We start from the raw sequence: 20,609 nt of genomic DNA on the forward strand, positions 1-20,609 counted from the left end.
GAAAAAGAATATTAACATATATGTATATATATACGTTTAAAAATTATGTTTGTAAGTATAAATTTATACATATAAGGTTTTTTTAAATCAACTTCCCAAGCGGGGGAGATTAAATTAGACAGCACCTAATCGCAAAAAGATCTGGGAGGGTTAATGGACTCCAGGCTATGTGTGGTAAAGCAACTAACAGAGCCAATGTGATCGTACAGTACATAAAGGGAACCATAGTGTCCAAAATAGTGTCTACACCCTTATTAGGATACATCTGGAGTACAATATTTAGTTCTGGGTAGTGCATATTAGGAACAACATTGACAAGTTGGAGAACGTCTAAAGGGAGGCATCCAAGATGACAAAAGACCTGGAGGTCACTCCTATCACACGAAGATCATTTTAAGGCACTGCGGATGTTCAAACAACAGAAGAGAAGATATAGGGGACACCTCAACACTGTCTTAGAATTCTTGAATAATTATCATGTGAAATGGAGACTAGACTTGTTCAGTTTGGCCCCAAAGGGAATCAGGGGAAGTTGGGCCAAATTTAGGCTTAAGATCAAGGTAAAACTTCCGAGTAATTGAACTATCCAAAACTGAGTCAAGCTGTATTGAGGTAGTAGGTTCTTTCTTGCTGGAGGTTACCAAACGATGGCTGGATGATCACTTTGGGGGTATATGGTAGAAGGGATTCTTATTCAGATAAGGGTTATAGTAGACGGTTTCTAAAGTCCCTTCCAACTCAGAATGAAATTCTATGATTCCAAAATACAAGATCCGTGTGATTGTATCATGGTAGGCATTCAAATTCTTTTTATGAACAGAGGTGACAACCCCACACATACTTTAAAATACAGTATTCATGAGTTGCTGTTCTCAAAGAAATTAATCACCTCCTGGCTAACTTTGCAGTGATTAGCCTCCATAAATTTAGTTAAGAGGGGATTGGGACAACAGATATGGTTTATCGCTAGCCTTGTATTCTGAGACTTTCTAGTTTGGTAAGACTAACCACAGTTTGCTCTCCACGTACATCACTGCCTGCTAAAATACGAGGATCACTTTCACTTAATAACTAGTATAAGGACCATGGAAGGGAAATCATAGTACATGTATAAAGGAAAAAAATATAGAAAAGACAAATTAAAATTATTGAACATATTTGTTAACTTTTTCATTGAGATGAAGGGAATGTGCAACTAGTTTAATCAGGGAACAAAAGAGAAGACAAAAAAGATGAGCTAGAAAAATATTTCAGTGAGAATAAATGTCACCATCTCAATAGCCCACTTGCCTATAGTCTCCTTCCTAACTGTTCCTCAAAGTCAGTCATGGCCTGAGGCAATATTCAGCTGCTATTGGGGTATTTTTCTGTCAGACAAAAATATCACTGAGGCCCACTGAGTTAATGGTTTCTCAAACTGACTATAAGAAAAACTTATAAGTAGAGAAATGTTATAAATAAATCACTACTGAAGTCCCATTCTAGAAAATGTTCGTTCCTTGATTGAAGGAGGGATGGTTTTGGCTTTACCTTTTTTTCTTCAACACTCAGCACAGTGCCTGGCACATTGTTAGTGCTTAATAAATGTTTGTTGATTATCATTATAGTGTGGAGGTGACCAAGGGTTTGTTTGAAGGCTACGCCACAGAAGTACAAGGTGCAAAGACTTCCATTATGGGCCCCATGATGGACTATAGGTCTATGATCCAAGGATTGACCTCTCATTCTAGTTCCTTTTCTCTATTAAATCACAGAGAGTTTAATTTTCAGATCTTTCAACATGTGGAACAATTTCACTCCGTTATTTCTCTTCCTCATCTTTTGATCATTCGTTTCTTATTTACTTATAACACTCCTTTCTCTTGTCATTGCTTTCTTATGATCCTCCTGGTCCTATCTTGCTCCATTCTTACTGCTCTTTCTTTATCCCACACTCTTCCAACATTTTTCTCCTATCTCTACATTTATTTACCTGCAAGGATGACTCTTGGCCACATAATCTCTCATCAATGAAGCAATGAGAGGGAATCTATAATTATAAAATCCTCACTGAAGAATGGAAAAATTATATCAACCACCCCTAGTGCTGGCCAATAACTCTCCAATGAAGGATGGAATATATTCATCAGATGCTCAAGAGCTGAAGTGCAGCCATCACTTTTCTTGTGGCCCTTGTAGGGTATCAGGCTATCAAGGCTCTCCAGCAATTCAGCTCCATTCAACAAGAGTTTGTGAAGTGCCTACTGTGAAGTGCAAGATACTGTGCTAAATACTACTCCTGCAATGACAAATAGTGTCTATTCTTAAAGAGCTTACATCATATTTGGATATTCATGAAAATATATATATATATGTGTAAATACAAGATCTGATGAAAAGGATAGAACTAAGAAAGAGACAAGGCAGAGAGAGATAGAGAGAAGGAGAAGAAGGAGAAGAAAGAGAAGAAGGAGAAGAAGAAGGAGAAGAAAGAAGAAAGAGGAAGAAAGAAGAAAGAGGAAGAAAGAAGGGAGGAGGAGGAGAAGAAGAAGGGAGAGAGGGACAGAGGTGGGAAGGAGAGAAGGGAAAAGGAGGGGAGACAGAGACACAGAGAAACAACAGAGAGTGTGTATCTTGGAAGAAATGAAGCAGTCTTGGGTCATGTCAGATGAACTTTCAAGTTATGTTTTCCTAGCTACCCTCTCTCATCCCCTTAACCCTAGCACTAAGTGTCTGAGCACTCAAGACCAAAACTTTTAGGTTAAAAAAATGCTTAAAAATGACTGCTTAATCTATTTCAGCACTTTGTTTTGGAATCTCTCATTTTCCAAATGGGGAAACAGAGGCCCAAAGAGGTGAAATGCTCTTCCCGAGGTCATAAGGCCACACGGGCAGGAAAGTTGCAGAGACAGGACTTGAACCCAAATTCTCTGACTCTAAAGCTCTTTCTGTACCAAACCACCTCTGGAAAAGAGGTCAGACAAATATGTTAGAGTCCTAATGAAGGTGGACCTAAAAATAAAATTAAATAAAATTAAAAAATTAAAATAAAAACATTTAATTGGAAAAGCCAGAATTAAGACCTTCTGGTATCTTTTGAATATGTGAAGATTCTTTGCCTGGACCTGTGGTTTATTTCATCGGTGTTGGGAGACTGTAGTGAGGAAACCCTCTCTACCAAACCAAACTAGCAGTGTGCTGCACCTTACAGTATTAGAAAGTGGCCTGGGGGCATTGGTAAGTTAAGAGACTTGCTCAGGGTAACAGACAGAAAATTTGAGGGCAACTTGAAACTAGGTTATTCTAACTCATCAGCTAGCCCTCTGCTATGCTACCATCCCATGCTGCTTCTTATATTTAAAGGATGGAAATGAAGACTAATGGTTTTAAAATGTGGCAGGGAAAATAGATGTTTTATTTTAAAATGTATAGTTAACAAAATATTACAATTAATATTAAATTATTGAAATTAATTACTAAATGTTTTATGATTGTTTGGGGGCAGGAAACTCCTTAATCAGTTGTAAATTCTAGAAATTCCAGAAAGTATGATGAAGTGGATATTCCTACTAACTGAGAATAGGATTTGAGCCTAGGAAGGAAGAAGCCTTTATTTGGTCTCAAATTGTACCTTATTGTAATTTTTAAAATACTGAACTTTACCAACTATTGCAATCCTACCTGATAAAATTAGTTTCAGAAATTTTCTCTTTGCATTTTCATGGAATCAAAGATAGCATCAAAAATGAAATATTTTACTGTTACAAGAAATGAGATCTCTGAATAAAGTCATTGTGAGGCCTCCACTGCCATCTTACTTGACTAGAAAGTTTAGAAGCTTCCACAGCATGCTCAAAATCTAGCCTTCCAATCACAGCCGGTTCTTTATTCATTTCTCCTTTTCCTTTCTTGTATTCAGCCTACAATGAATGAACAAAAGAATTAGCATCATTTCTATTTACCAATCAAAAATTCTGTTAGTCCTAACCCTTTTAAGCAAAAAAGAAAAACCACAAATTGACGCTAAACAATAACTATTAAAATAGGAATGGATTTTTCTTTAGAAACAAAATAAAAAATATAACATGATGGCTATTAAAAGTTATTAAAATTAATTCAATTTTTAAATCACCAGGTTTGGTAACCCTTTTAGCATGTTATGCATCTCATGACTGTGTTTATGAAAGGTGGAAAATTATGGTAATTATCAGGATAAATAACCTTTTGTGTTGGCAGGAAACCTATAGGGCTATATCCATTCACAGAAACTGGCTTGGTAGAAGTGGTTAACCAGACGAACTCAGTCAAATGATATTGTTCTCATAGGGCTAGGAAGGAGAAGAAATTTGGAGGAGAGTTTAATGTGTCTGACAGCAAATTTTTTTTCACCCTTTAATCAGTTGTTTAGAAAAGGCGAAAGTAATTTAGCAAAGAAAAGCTTATTTAAAACAGAAGAATTTTACCTAGGACCTGAAGGAGGGTGAAAGTGTTCTAAAAAGTAGAGGAGGAAAGGGCAGGATCGACACAGCTAAAAGTGTAGAATCTATGTCAGGGAAGAATTGAGTCAACACTGTAGATTCAGCTTGAGCCCCAAGATAAGGAGGGTGAATATGATCTCCACCAACTGTATACTTCCTTTCCTGATACTCTAGCTGAGGAGGAGACATGGAAAGTTTTGCATTTAAAACCTATTAATATTCATGACCAGATGGTTAATTATGGCCCTAAAATACACTTTGGAACCTGAATAATCCAGGTAAGTAGTCAACACTGAACAAATTAACCAGGCAATTTCCAAACGGCTATTCTTTATTACTAAAATTACTAAAATATCCCTAAAACAATTACTAAAACAGGAACAAAATTTCTAGGATATACAGGGAAAATTATTTCAGCTTTAGAATGACAAAAGGTGAATTACATTGCTAATGATCTTGGAGACTTGGGTTGCCATCTTGATGTCTGATCTGTCAATCCCGGCATTGTATTTATGATTATCCTCTGCATCCTTCCTATAAGAAACCTGATTAAGACAAAATTTCATTAGTAAATATGTTCATACATCATCGTCATCATCATAACTACCATTTGTATAGTGCTTTAAGATTTGAAAAATGCTTTCCTTACAACAACCCCATGAAGTAGGTATTGCAAGTAGTATTATGCCATTTTTACAAGTGAGGAAACTGAGGCCCTGATGGTTTACATGACTTGCCAAAGCTCACTTTTCAGCTCAGAGCTAGCAGGACTCCAAGTCTAGCTTCTCTATTAAGTATCTGCATAACATTACGCTGGCAACCGGATTCACAGAGGTTAATATTTTGCTAATAGAGTATCCATTTCAGCTCATTTTTGCTTTAGGTGAATTATTTATTGGATTATATCGGTTTGCCCAAAGGGTCTGACCTAAAGGAGCTCAGACATTTTCTTAAAATGATGTTTATACTGAGTTTAGAACACTCCTGCATCCAGGCCCAGCAATTAAGGAAATCATTGTAAAACCAACTACAGTGAGCACTCGTACAGGTATGGGTTATGTAAGAGAGAGAGAACGGGAGAGGAGAAGTGGGGAAAAACAAACATACATAGGGCAGCTAGGTGGCCTAACAGATAAAGTGTCAGGCCTGGAGTCAGGAAAACTCATCTTCCTGGGTTCAAATGTGGCCTCTGACACTTACAAGCTGTGTGACCTCCAGCATGTCACTTAACCCTCTTTGCCTCAGTTTCCTCATCTGTTAAAAGATCTGGAGAAGTGTAATGTCAATCACAGCAGCATATCTGAGGGCTGCTGTGAATAATTTTAAGGGTCTAATCACAAAGTATAATGAACACTCTATTCAAAACTAAACCTTATCCAATGAACTAAAGCATAACATTTGTAGCGACATCCTTAAAAAAAAACATATCATTTAATATATATATATATATAATGTGTGTATATATACATATATACACATATATATACATATATATACACATATATATATATACACACACACACACATATCACACATAACAAGGCACATAGCATACATCACTACATTCCCCAAAACACTTGTTTATACAATGGGGGGGGCCAGGGTCTTCCCTAGCACAACACAACCTTACGGGGTCCCAGAAACTACCAACACACTGTCCACCCCTAGGTCACAGTAAATTACAATCTCCTCAATCCAAACAGTGTCCAAGTAAAGTCCTCTTTCATCTTGACTCGAGGCTTAATTCCAGCCCCATGGCTGGCTGACCGCTCCTGGCTCCCGCCTAGATCCTGCTCTGTGTCTCAGCTCAACACTTCACTCCAAGCTCTTCCTGCTCCTGTCTGACAACAGGCTCCAAGGGCTCCTGCCCCCATAGCTTCTTTCTCAACAGGGCAACAACATCATCCACACACATCATCAGCACTGCCATCTCAATTCACCTTCAAAGCCTGGAGGCTCCTTGACAAGAGCTCTAAAAGGGGCTTAAGCTAAGCCTCCTTCCGGTGGGCAAGTCTCTGTCCTTCAGCTCAATTCACTTTCACAACCAGGAGGCTCCTTCAGTGAGCCTCTGCTGCTTGGCGCCTAGCCTTCTCAATGCTCCACACTCAATGCTCATCTCCTTCCTCTGGGTTCACATTCATAGCTGGGGGAGGGGGGGAGGGGAGCTTCAAATAACGCTACCAAGAGTCTCATCTTCATCTTCTTTTCAATTCTTCTCAGGAGTGAGATGCAAGGATCAAGGTTCCAACTTACATACAGTTTTACTCAGCATCTCATTGGCTGAGCCCAAGTGCAAAGCATCTAATTGGCTCAACTGGCATGCTTAGCACCAAAATTCAGCATCTGACAGGCTTAGTGCCATAAAGCATGAAGGCGCATGCCTCAGCCCTTAATGTGTCACAACTTCAGATTACTGGGAATTAATCCTTCAGATGTTTACAATTTAGCCTGAGGCTGGGAAACTGAACTAAAAAAAAAAACTCAGCAAAAAAAATCCCTTACAAGAAGGAAATGGGAAACCAGTCCAGTATCTCTGCCAAGAAAACCCCAATGGGGTCACAGAGAATCAGACATGACTAAAAAATAACTACAAAGTTTAAAAGGGTTCAAATATGGTCCTAGCAACAGAATGTGTCAGTATCCCATTAGAGACTTAGCCTGCGCAGTTTCAGAAAGGGTCATCACTAGAAAAGTTGGCCACCATGTGAAGTGCTTCAGCTACAGCAATTCTGTAAGACTGCCCACTAGCAGACAGAGAAGGACTGGTCATCTGCATCAAGGTTGTAACAACAGCATTTATAGAGTATTTAAAGGCTTACACAAACCTCACACCAACCCTAGGAGGCAGATGCTACCATTATTCCCATTACATAAATGAGGAAACTGAGGCTGAGAAAGTGATTTGTTCAAGGTCACAGAGCTAGTGTCTAAAGAAGGATTTGAACCCAGATCTTCCTGACTTCAAGTCCGACATTCTACCCCCTCCACCACCTACCCACATAGTTGGTCAGATAGGAGTAACCACATCTATGAAATTACAGAAAACTCTAACATGAAAGTACTACAATAAAAAACCACCGTCAACTGGTGAATAAAAGGGAAAAAATCTGTCTTCATATTTCAAAGCATAGCAGGTGGTACACAGCAAGACCAAGAAGGAGGATTAACGAGGCCTCAGAGAAGGATGTTCGTTTCACTAATTGACAGAATTACTTCCTAGACAACAGCCATGTAACTATTCGTCTGTCCCCTTTAGCTAGCTCATGATTATGTTGTTTAAAAACAATCGTATTTCTCTTTTGCCTTTCAAAACCAAAGATAGCATAAGGAATTGAAACATAATATTCAAATCAATTTTAATTTAACCTCCTCTCTCTCTCCTTTCATTCTCTGCTTTATCTTTCTCTGGCTTCAGGATGAGTAATACATTTGTAAGAATACAAGGAATTCCGTAGGATGTTTTCCTTCTCAAGTTTTGAGAATGACTTGAGTAGTACAGGTATTATTTTCTAAATGGTTGATAAAATTCACCTGTAAATTCACCACAACTAAGGTTTCCCCTCTCTTTGGCAGTTTCTTTACCATGAATTCCATGTTTAAATTGAAGTGTCTATTTCATGTCCTGTTCACTCCCGTAAGGACAACTTTCACAAGACAAGTTCTTAACCTGGGATCCAAGGACCCAGATTCCAGGGGGCCCATGAAGTTGGATGAGGGAAAATTGCATCTTCATTTTCACTAATTAAACTTGGCACTTCCTTCAATTATAAAGACAGGCAAGAGACATTATTCTGAGAAGAGGTCCATAAACTTTGCCAGAATTCCAAAGCATTTCCATGATATACACAAAGAGATTAAGAACCTACATCTTAAGATAAAATGCATTTTTTAAAGAACGCATTTAATCACAGATGTGGTCCAAGAATTTCCCTTCAGTACAATTTAAGCGAGTGTGTCTTCTCTTTCAATATTCTATTGTTGACATTGAGACATTTACCTGTTGCAGTCTTACATACACAGAATAATTAAATTGCTAGATAAGAAAATGAACTAGAAAATAAACTTTCTTTTTGTGATGGAGTTCAAACTTCCAGTCATTTGAAACAGGGCCACTTTAGAATGCCGGAGACCTCATAGAGATGATGACAAATCAGTTTCAGCCTACAGTGAGTCAAATTTAGGCTTCGTAAGTGACGGATTCTCAGGTGAAAGATGATCCAAAATTATCACCCACTTCCCAAACTAAATGCTTCCAGATTATTACATTCATAGGAAAATTGTAGGTTGGGAGAACGGCCATTTTGTTGGACAAAAAAAAGGGGGGGTGAAAATGGAAACCCTTGTGTTTTGAAATCTATGCTTTCTATAGGCTTATCTAATGATATGCTGTTTAGTCTAATGACCACATAAAGAGAGGTGAACACCACAAAGGCAGCAGGAGCATGGATTGTGAACAGTGCCCTGCCATCCATGTAAATCACAAATTAAAGCCCAGCATTTGTGGTTCAAAACAGATATTAAGACTCAAGTGAAGGCTACATTCAAACCCAAGGAAAAAACCACAGAGTCTCAGAGGAGAGAGGTGAAGAAAGTGTAGTTACTCACTATTTCTGTGTGCCACTAGTATGGTGCATGAAATAAAGGCTCATAGCTAGTTTCCTTGAAAGCATAGGATAATGACAACCTTTTATTTTTCACCCTTTGCAGTGATGTCGGAAGGCAGGTCTACAGCAATATGTTTCTGCAAGTGAATTATTTGTCTTCCCACTCCACCCTCCCTCCCTTGCCACCATAACCCAGAGCACCTATTACTTACATAGGAGAGAAAGTCATCTAACATTTTACAAATGTCTGCAGTAGGTATTTGTTCCATCCTGAGGCCTGTCATACTCCAGTGAGAATAAAAATGTTAGGCAGCACAACAGTAGTTTGTCAGAGTTAAGCCAAGGAAAGAAAAAATATGTTTCCTATTTCCTCAAGTCACCTCAAAGCTTCAATATTGACCCTTCCCACTGGGACACCTGGCTGACCTCTTTTATACCAGATGTGATCTTATCCTGTCTAGTGTGATGCTTTTTATGGCATTAGGTTTTTAACGTAATGGGAAGGGAAAAGAGAGAAAGTGAGAACATCAGAAAAGCTTCCAAAGACCAAGAAGCCAGAATAACATACACAAGCAAAGGATTCAGTGATTTGGGGTTTAATTTTCCGTAGCTTCATTTAATGACAGTAATCATGTATGGCTGATGTTGACCTGCTGGTGGCAAGATGACAGAGGAAGACACGATGACCAGATTTCCTTTGGACAGAAGGCCATCACACTTCATTTGCCAGCATCTTCCCTTCCCCCTTGTCTAACAACAACAAAAAGGTATCAAAAGCTTTCAAAAGCCCTCAAAGCACCTTGCAGATGTGCATACACATGAAGCAAGTTCTAAATGTGACTAAGGCTATCAGAAAAGAGGAAATAAGTCTTAAAATATTTGGAAAATTCAAAACAAAGAAAGGGAATAGGTTAAAAGATGATCACGTTTTTAAAAGGAGGAAATTAATTTGGCCCTCTGCTCTTCAGAATGAATGAGGAATACATTTGCTCTTTAGCTTCTTTAATATTGAACTGAGGAAGCATCCATCAGTCCAGACAGCACACTTTTATTGAGTGGCATCATGTATAAGAAGTCTCCTTGAAAATGATCAATTCAAATGAATTTAGTAAATTATTAACCATCTTCCAGCTACACTCTATCAAGTTGCTATAATATACTTTAATAAAATGGCCAACCAAAGCCAAGAGATGTTCCTCTATTACACTCAAAAGACCTTTTTCCCATAAAGAAGAAAAAGGTAACAACAACCACATCACAATGTATTGTTCTAATCTCTCTCCTCTGCAATCCACCCTCCGAACAGCCGCCAAAATGAAATTTCTAAAGCACAGAAGCCATCCCTTTTAAGTGTCATTCTCATGCTTATTAAGAAGCTTCAGTGACTCTGTTGGCTCTTGGATAAGATACACATTCTTCTGTTTAGAATTTAAGTCCATCATAATGTGACTCCAACTTATCTGTCTAGACTGCCTTCCATCATATAGTCTACATTTTAACCAAACTGGTCTGCTTTCCTGATTATTACTTTTTATCACCCACCTCCATATCTTTGAAAGGTCTTAATTCCTCTCCCTCCTCTTCTTCCTCCTTAGAATTCCCAGATTCCTTCAAAGTTCATTGCTACCTCTAATTTAAAACCCTTGACAAGCATTCCCCCTCCAAGTGTTAGCAGTCTCGAGCTCTCTCTGAAATTTACTTTGTGTATGATCTGGAATCTCTTTCTCTTTGTAGTCATGTCTTAAACCTTCTCCCCAGAAAATAAGGTCCTTACAAGTAGAGATTGCTTTATTTTTGTATTCCTAGTGACTAGCATAGTGCCTGGCACATAGGGAATGAATGAATGAAAGGGAAAATGAAGAGCAAGGAATAATTATTTATGTAGTGCCTAAAAGCCAATTACTATGCTAAGAGCTTTTTACAAATACTATCTCATTTGATTCTCACAACAACCCAGCAACACAGGTACTATTATCATTTTTACAGATGAGGAAACTGAGGCAAACAGAGGTTAAATGACTTTGCCCAGGTTGTACTCAGAGTCTGTGGCTGAATCTTAACTTGGGTATTACTAACTCCAGGCCCAGTGTTCTGTCCAATAGCACAAATGAACAAATTAATGAAAAAGCATTCAGCGCTTACTATGTGCCAGGCAATGTGTAAAGCTGGGGTGAGGAACCTGTGGCCTCGAGGCCACATGCGGTCTTCTATGTCTTCAAGTGTGGTCCTTTCACTGAATCCAAACTTCACAGAACAACCCCCTTGAAATTCCCCACCCCTAGTGTAAAGTATGCATTAGGGATAAAATACAAAAAGCAAGACAATCCCCATTTTCAAGAAGCTTACATTCTAACACAAGATGATAATACATAAAGGAGCATAGTAGCCAAGGAGGGATATTTTGATCAAGCAAGCCATAAGACAGGTGCTTAGAGTCATAGGAAAATGGATCCTTTCCAGAAGTGAGAGTGTTGACCTGATTTGTTTTCTCAGAGTTAAAGATGGAAAGCAAGGGGTAGGGAGGGATGGCCAAAAGGGCACATGACATGTCACAAAGATAGCCTGAGAGTCGAAGCATCATGGATCTAGTTCACGGATAAATTTGGATATACAAATACAGAGAGATATGGATATATAGATATATGATGAGTACTCATCAATCAAAAGCTGAGGATCCCAAAGTAGGCTCTGAAATAAATGATTAATAAATGCTTATTGATCCTATACTTGGATACTCCAAATGGATACATAACCTAGATATAAAAGATCATATTACAAATTAGATGAGTGAGAAAAAGATTATCTTTCAGATCTCTGGATAGGAAAACAGTTTATGACCCAACAAGGGAAAGAGAGGATCGCTAAAGACAAAATGAATAATTTTGATTACATAAAATTTAAAAGTTCTTGCATAAACAAAATTAATGCAGACACAATTTGTTTGCAATTGGAGGAGGGGAAGGAATTAATTAATCAGAAAAAAATCAGCAAGTTTCCCTAATGAAAAATGAATAAATATCATTACCTGGTTGGTGGGTGGTCAATGAATATGAGCAGAGAGAGTTTTCAAGGGAAGAAAATCAAACTATCAATAGTCATATGGAAATGGACCAAATCACTGATAAGTAGATTAATACAAAATAATTCTGAGGTTCTACCTCACACTCCTTAGATTGAAAAAGTTGAGGAAAAAAAGGTTTCCATCAATTGGGGAACACCTGAAGAAATTATGGTATGTTAGTGAAACAGAATATTATTATGCTAAAAGAAATGACAAAACAGATAACTTAAAAGAAACATGGGAAGTAAGAATTGATTCAGAGTTAAGTGGGCAGTTACAACAATTTATGGAATAAAAATGCTATAAAGACATCCAACTTTGAAAGACAAGAGAACTCTGATGAATCACAATTCCAGAGGAACCATGTTGAAGAATGCTACCCATCTTCTGACAAAGAGTTAAGTAACTCAATATGTGGGAAGAGATCTACATTTTTGGATATGTACAATGTGGGGATTTATCTTACTTGGCTATGAATATTTGTCACAAAGGTTTTCTTTTTTTTCTTTCTTGATGGGGATGGGAGAGAAAGAAAACAAATATTTGTTAATTGAAAATTTAATGTAATTTAAAATGCTCTCAAATCGAATTAACTTTTAAATAGGTTATCAAAGGTTATGAAATTTAAATTTAAATTAGATTGTCTCTTTATAGGTTGTGCAATTTAAATTAAATAGGCTGTCTCTTCATAAAAATATAAGAGCATTATACGAACAAAATATTTTGATTCATTTTTAAAAAAATAATGGAGTTTCTGATGTCTCCATCTAGGTCCTGAGAAAAGTAAGACTACCAAAAGCACAACTCAGTACTTAAGTGTCTTCTCAGATTCAATTCCTGTGATGAACCAGTCATTCCATTTCATCAGACACTCCTTTCACTACTGAGAAATTGATTAACATGCACAACACTTATTTTCACTTTCTTGAAAATACAGAGTTGGTGTTATGTTTGTTTCTTTTTAAAAAGATACCTTTCTTAGAATAATGGTTTTAATTGAGTATAGTTTAGAGAAGGAAAAAAGAGAAGTAAATGCAAGGCAATCATTCTCATACATCAAATATATCCTGCTTTCTCTTTTTTTTAATAGAACTTCTGATTTCACCGAAAAGGGAAACTCCCAGATGATGAAAATCCTTCTACTAATGTAGGTCAGCACCTTCTCTGAAGAGTTAGACACACAACGTTAAATAGAGTAGAAATGTCACACATATGTGGCAGGCTGCATACAACCCACAACACTTTCTAGCAAAACCAGATTAAAATGTAATTGGGAAATATTTAGCAAAATAGATAAAAATACAATGAAATGTAGATAATACTAATATGTAGTTTTCTAAGTCAATATGCATTCACAGGGATCCTTAGGTTTAGTGGTTCGTATTTCTATTTGACCTTGATTTCACTAAGTTAGATCACTAAGGAGTTAAATGACTGGCCCAGGGTCACACAGCCAATATCCATCAGAAGTGCATGGTACTTGAAACCCAGGTTTTCCTGGCTTCAGGCCCGTATACCTTTTTCTGCCTCTTACTACATTTTAAATAGAAAATACCACCTCAATAAAAGAGACTATAGAATAAGGTACATAGCAGGAAAACCTAAATTTTAAAACTAGGGTCATTTCCAAAGTAACAGAATCTAAATTCATTTTTTTAAGGTCGAGGAATGTGGGAATTGAACACGCTCTCCAAAGCTGGCATTTTTCCAGTCTTGGAATATAGTAAAATAAATTGAAATGTGAGGTAAGCTCTAGACTTCAACTGATAATATACTTCCCAAGAAGCACTTATAAGCCACAGTGTAATGAATTGCGTTGGTTACTCAGGTAGAGCTTTATATGTCCTTCAGCAATCCATTATTGACTTAGCTGTAAAGCTGAGCACTTACTTGAGGGGGGAAAAAATCTTTAAAATGTTATATTGTTTTATTACCTTTAAGAAAGCTCATTTGTCATTCTGAAAAAGAGCACTAAGCCTGTTCTTTCCCTTACCAAATATTAAAGTCACATACATTGGGCTGATTATTAATCTCAATTTTTAAAAAAAGTTTATCAGCTTAAATTTTATCATGTGTATGAATAGACAGTTATTTGCAAAACATGAACCAGAGTAAAATTAGTTTGATTCATTTCAAAACCACTAGATTTTACATTTGATAAAACTGATGTGCATTAATCACCTGATATTACTTCCATTACAAATCTATCTTTGGAGGGAAGAAAAGAGATAAAACATCTCCAATTTGCTAATTTCATTAGAACAAAACTTGGCAAGCCCTAGGTCACTTTGGATACAAAGAGATTTGGATTGGTGGACTCTTAAAATTATTTCCTTATTAATATACCTAGAAAACATGAAGTTTAGGAGTTTGAATCTTTTGATTATACCCGCTGACGTAAAGGTGTTTTTAAATCAATACTGTAAGCATTTGGGTCTTAAATAAACTTCTTTAGTCAACTGAAATCAACCATGACATCACCCTTGACTACAAAACCATGAGTTCTATATTTGAATTTCACTTTGAATATTATTCTATTCATGAGGATGTTGTGGGGAATAGAAAAGTATCTATTTTCAGATTTTAGGATCATTAAACTGCTGGATAATTAATAAACAAAGCCCTCTAGGGCCTACCAAGTTCACTGGAGCTATAATTTTTTTAAAATTCTCTCTTGGACTCCCCAACAAAATTAGTCTAGTAAAGTATGGCCAACTGCCAAGTATGTAGTAGCAAGAAAATGTTTTTGTCTTCCCTTCTAGTCATCATACTGCTTACTAATACTTCTTTCAAAGGGAGAAGGAAAAATAAAAATGACAAAATTACTTGCTCTCTAAAAAAATGAATGAAACATTTATTAAACACTATATGCAAAGCCCTGTACTAAACACTGGAGATGCACTTAGAAAAGCAAGGCAGTGCCTCTGATCACTGTTGTTTGGTTTGGTTACTTAATACATTTTTATTTTGTTAAATATTTCTCAATTACTTACATTTTTTTTAAAAAAATTAAGGGGCAACTAGGTGGTACAGTGAGTAGAGCACTGACCCTAGAGTCAGGAGGACCTGAGTTCAAATCTGGCCTCAGACACTGTAGTAGTAATTTGGATTTCAAGATCTTTCCCACCCATTAATAGGCCATGTGACATGCTTACATCACAGGAAGCCTAAGTTACATGGTGGGAGGAACTTCTTGACAGGAAAAGGAAATTATGTCACAGAAAATGCTGAGAGGGTGAGAGAGAAAGATGTTATGGCTGATGATGGCTGATAATGGCCACCCTCGTGATTGTTAGAACCAAACAGGCTGACTTAGCTGTACTGTGAGTTTGTCTTGGGAAGACTCCAGCAGGGATCAGAGAGGTCTGGGGATGGCAAGTTTCCAGGCTGTGATATGGTGTTTTAAGGTCCTTGCTGTTATGATAAAGTGGGTTGACTGGCTGTGGGAGCTGAACATTTGGTTATGGGATATGATTTTCTGGTGTCTGAATAAATGTTATACTTCTTTTACCTTCTTTATGGAAAGTTTCTCATACTGTACGATACAGAACTACATAGGCATATTCACAACTATCATTGTGTTTATTGCCTCACCGTTTCAGACGCTTGACACATTTAATAGCTGTGTGACCTTGGGCATGCCACTTAACTCCAACTGCCCTGCCTTGCCCCCTCCAAAAACAAAAAAAATTAACAGTTTTCTTCAACTTTTTGAGTTCCAAATCCTCTTCCTCCCTTCCATCCCTCACCCCTCTTTGAAAAGGAAAGCAATTTTATACAGGGTAAACATGTGAAATCATGCAAAACATACTTGCAAATTAGGCATGTTGCAAAATAAAACAGAACAAAAATAAAAGAAAAATAAAATATGCTTCAAGCTGCATACAGAGTTCATCAGTCCTCTCTCTGGAGGTAGATAGCATTTTCCATCATGAATCCTTTGGAATTATCTTGGCTCACTGTCTTGATTAAAGCAGTTAAGTCTTTCACACTTGATCATCCTTACAAAATTGCTGTTACTGTATACAGTACAATGTTTCCCTTTTTCTGCTTACTTCCTTTTTGTGAATTGATATAGATCTTCCCAAGTTTTTCTGAAATCATCCTGGTCATCATTTCTTATAGTAGAATAGTATTCCATCAAAATAATATGTCACAACTTGTTCAGCCATTCTCCAATTGATGGACATCCCTTCAATTTTCAATCCTTCACTGCCAACACCAGCTCCCCCCAAAAAAATCTGCAATAAATATTTTTTGTACAAAGAGGTCCATTTCCCTTTTCTTTGATCTCTTTGGGATACAGAACTAGCATTTAGGGTTAGCAGTGGTATTGCTGGGTTAAAAGGTATGCACATTTTCATAGCTTTTTGGACATAGTTCCCAGTTTTTCTCCAGAATGGTTGGATTAGTTTACATATCCACCAACAGTGAATTAGTGTCTCAATTTTTCCGCATCCCCTCCAACATTTCTCATTTTCCTTTTCTGTCATGCTATCCCATCTGACAGACATGAGGTGATATCTTAGAGTTGTTTTAATTTGCATTTCTCTAATTAGAATTGATTTAGAACATTTTTTATGTGACTATTGATGGCTCTGATTTTTTTTCTTCCAAAAACTGCCTTTCATATGTACTGACCACTTGTCAACATCACTCCATTCCCTATATATTTGAGAAATGAGGCCTTTATCAGAGAAACTTGGTATAATATTTTTTAAGTTTCCTGTTTTCCTTCTAATTTTCACTGCATTAGTTTATTTGTACAAAAGCTCTTTAATTTTACTTTCATTTCATTAATTTCAGTTTCATTGCTTTAATTTCTATTTACTTCCCTGATCCTCTCCACTTTTTGTTTGGTCATAAACTCTTCCCTTATCCCTAGATCTGAAAGGTATATTTTTCCGTGTGCCCTTAATTTACTTATATCACCCTTTATGTCTAAATCATTTATCCATTTTGACCTTACCTTGGTAAATGGTGTGAGGATGCTGATCTATGCCTAGTTTCTGCCAAATTGCTTTCCAATTTTCCTAGCAACTTTTGTCAAATGGTGAGTTCTTACCTCAGAACTTAGATCTCTAGGTTTGTCTATGGTCATTTACTACTGTGAATTGTGAATCTATTTCTTGGCCAATACCAGATTGTTTTGATGATTACCACTCTGTAACAGTTTGAAATCTGTATTCATTGATTCACCTGATATTCTTGACCATTTGTTCTCCCAGATAAATTTTATTATTTTACCTAGCTCTATAAAATAATTCTTAAAGATTTTGATTGGCATGGCACTAAATAAGTAAATTAACAGGTTGAATTGTCATGTTTATTATATTGGCTCAGTCTACCCATGAGCAAATAATATTTCTCTGTTTTGATCTTTCTTTGTTTATATGAAGTGTTTTATAATTGTGTTCATATTATCCCTGAGTTTGTCTTCACTGGTAGACTCCCAAGTGTTTTATATTGTCTGCAGTTATTTTAAAGGAAATTTCTCTATTTCTTCCTGCTGGGTTTTGTAGATAACATGTAGAAATTCTGCTAATTTATGTGAGTTTATTTTATATCCTGCAAATTTGTTGAAGTTGTCCATTCTTTCAATTGGTATTTTAGTTGATTCACCAGGGTTCTCTAAGCATACCATCATATCATTTGCAAAGAGTGATAGTTTTGTTTCCTCATTAAGTACTGCTTATCATTTTAGGAAAGGTTTCATTGATTCCTATGCTTTCTAGTGTCGTTAATAGGAATGGGTGTTGTATTGTGTCAATGGCTATGTCTGTATCTATTGAGATAGTCATATTATTTTTATTGTTTTTATTGCTGATATGGTCAATTATGCTGATAGTTTTTGCAATATTGAACTAGCCCTACGTAACTGTTATCAATCCCAACTGGTAATGGTATATGATCTTTGTGATATATTGTTGTAATCACCTTGCTAGTATTTTATTTAAAGTTTTTGTATCAATATCCATGAAGGAAATTGGTCTATAGCTTTTCTTCTCTGTTTTTGCTCTTTTGTTTATGTATCAAAAGTACATTTGTATCCTAGAAAAATTTAGCAGGAATTTTTTTTGTCTTTTTTTCCAAATACATTATATAGCATTAAGATTAATTGTTCCTTGGCTGTTTGGTAGCATTCACTTGTAAATTCATCAGGTCCTAGTGATTTTTTTCTTAAGGATGTAATTGATAGCTTGCTCTATGTCTTTTATTAAGGCAGGGTTATTTAAGTATTCTATTTCCTCTTCTGTTAATCTGGGTAGTTTATATTTTTGTAAATATTCATCCATTTCACTTAGATTATTGGTTTTATTGGCATGTAATTGGGCAAAATACTTCTTAATAATTGTTTTAATTTCAGCATCATTGGCATTGCTTTCACCCTTTTCATTTTTGATAATAGTAATTTGGTTTCTTCTTTTTTAAAATTAAATCAACCAATGGTTTATCTATTTTATTGTGATAGGTTTTTTTTCATAAAACCAACTATTTTTATTAGCTCATTTTTTACTTTAGTTTTATTAATTTCTCCTTTGATTTTCAGAATTTCTACTTTGGTTTTTAATTGGGGATTTTAAATTTGTTCTTCTAGGGTTAAGTTGCAAGCCCAATTCGTTGATCTGTTCTTTCTCTCTTTTATTGATCTACATGTTTAGAGGTATAAAATTTCCCCTAAGTACAATTTTATTTGCAACTTGCAAATTTTAAAATGCTATCTCATTGTCATTCTCTTGAATAAAATTACTGATTGTTTCTCTGATTTTTTCTCTGACCCACACACTCTTTAGGATTAGATTATTTAATTTCTAATTTTGTAACTATCTTTCCATGGTCCTTTATTAAATGTAATTTTTATTTCATTGTGGTTTGAAAAGAATTTCTGCTTTTTTACATTTGGTCTTGAGGTTATTATACCATAATACAATGGTCAGTTTTTGTGAAGATGCCATGCTCAGCTGAATAAAAAAGTATATTCCTTTATGTTCCCTTTCAATTTGCTCCAGAGGTCTATCACAACTAACTTTTCTAAAATTCCATTCATCTCTTTATTTCTTTTATATTTTATGGTTAGATTCATCTAGCTCTGAAAGGGCAAAGTTGGAGTCCCCTACTAGCATAGTTTTACTCTCTATTTCCTCCTGTATTTCATTTAACTTTTCCTTTTAGAATTTAAATGCTCTGTCATTTCGTGTATATATATTTAGTGCTGCTATGACTTCATTGTCTGTGAAGCCTTTTACCATGATATGTTTTCCCTGTTTATCCACTTTAATTAGTTCAATTTTTGCTTTTGCTTTTTCTAAGATCATGATGGCTACTCCTCCACTTTTTTTTAACTTCAGCTCAAGCATAATAGATTCTGCTCCAGCCTCTTATTTTAAGTCTGTGTAAGTATCTGTTTCAGGTGTGATTCTTGAAAACAATCTATTGCTCAGTTCTGGCTTCTCATCTATTTTGTTATCTGCTTCCATTTTATGGGTGAGTTCATCCCATTCCCAATTATGATTACTAACTGTGCATATCCCTGCATCCTATTTTCTTCTCTTTCTCTTCTTCTCTTCCCTTCTCTCTCTGTCTCTCTCTCTGTTTCTCTCTCTCTCTCTCTCTCTCTTTCTCACTCTCTCTCTCTCTCTTCCCCCTCTAACATCTCTTTTTCTTCTGACTACTGCCTTCTTTTATCTTCCCTCTCTTTTATCACCCTCCTTTTTTTCTATTATCCCTTTCCCCTCCAACTTCCCTGTTGGGTAAGATAGATTTATATTACCAAGTGAGTATGTGTATGTATTTTCTCTCTCTGAATCAATTTAGATGTGAATGAGGTTCAAGTGTTGCCCATACTCCCACATACCATTTTCTCCTCCACTGTAAAAGCTCTTTTTTGCTTCCTTCTTTTATGTGAGATAATTTTCTCAATCCTTTCTGTTCCTTCCTCCTCATCTATCCTTTTTTAACACTGCCCCAACTGACTCACCCCTGCACCTTCTTCTATGTAGAATCCTTCTAACTGCTCTAATAATGATAAAGTTCTTAGAAGTTACATGTATCATCTTCCTTTAGAGAAAGGTAAAACAGTTTAACCTTATTGAGTCCCTTGTGATTTTCCTTCATATTTACCTTTTTCCCACTTCTCTTGAGTCTTGTATTTAAAAGTCAATTTTCTATTCAGCTCTGGTCTTTTCATCAGAAATGCTTGAAAATATTTTATTTTATTAAATATCTACTTTTTCCCTTGAATTATTATACTATTTTGCTGGGCAAGTTATTCTTCTTCATAATACCAGCTCTTTTACCTTCCAGAATATCATATTAAAAGCCTACAACTCCTTTAATGTGGTAAGTGCTGAATCTTTGGTGATCTTTACAGTGGTTCCATGGAATTTAGGGTATTTCTTTCCGGTGGTTTGAGTTTTTTTTTTCCTTTTGACCTGGGAGCTGTGGAATTGGACTATATATTCCTGGAATTTTTCGTTTTGGGATCTG

General features: G+C 36.2%; 1 protein-coding gene across 2 annotated transcripts in view; it reads right to left on the minus strand.

Moving 5' to 3' along the window:
* Positions 1–20,609, minus strand: part of NEBL (nebulette) — a 144,005-nt gene that overhangs the window by 93,922 nt on the left and 29,474 nt on the right. For both annotated transcript variants that reach the window (XM_036761958.1, XM_036761956.1), the window contains 2 exons: positions 4,901–5,002; positions 3,798–3,899 (listed from right to left, as the gene is read on the minus strand). In XM_036761958.1, coding sequence (XP_036617853.1) covers positions 3,798–3,899; positions 4,901–5,002 — 204 coding nt within the window. The remainder of the gene's footprint in view (positions 1–3,797; positions 3,900–4,900; positions 5,003–20,609) is intronic.

The sequence above is a fragment of the Trichosurus vulpecula genome, chromosome 5, assembly GCF_011100635.1.
Source record: "Trichosurus vulpecula isolate mTriVul1 chromosome 5, mTriVul1.pri, whole genome shotgun sequence".
Lineage (NCBI taxonomy): Eukaryota > Metazoa > Chordata > Mammalia > Diprotodontia > Phalangeridae > Trichosurus > Trichosurus vulpecula.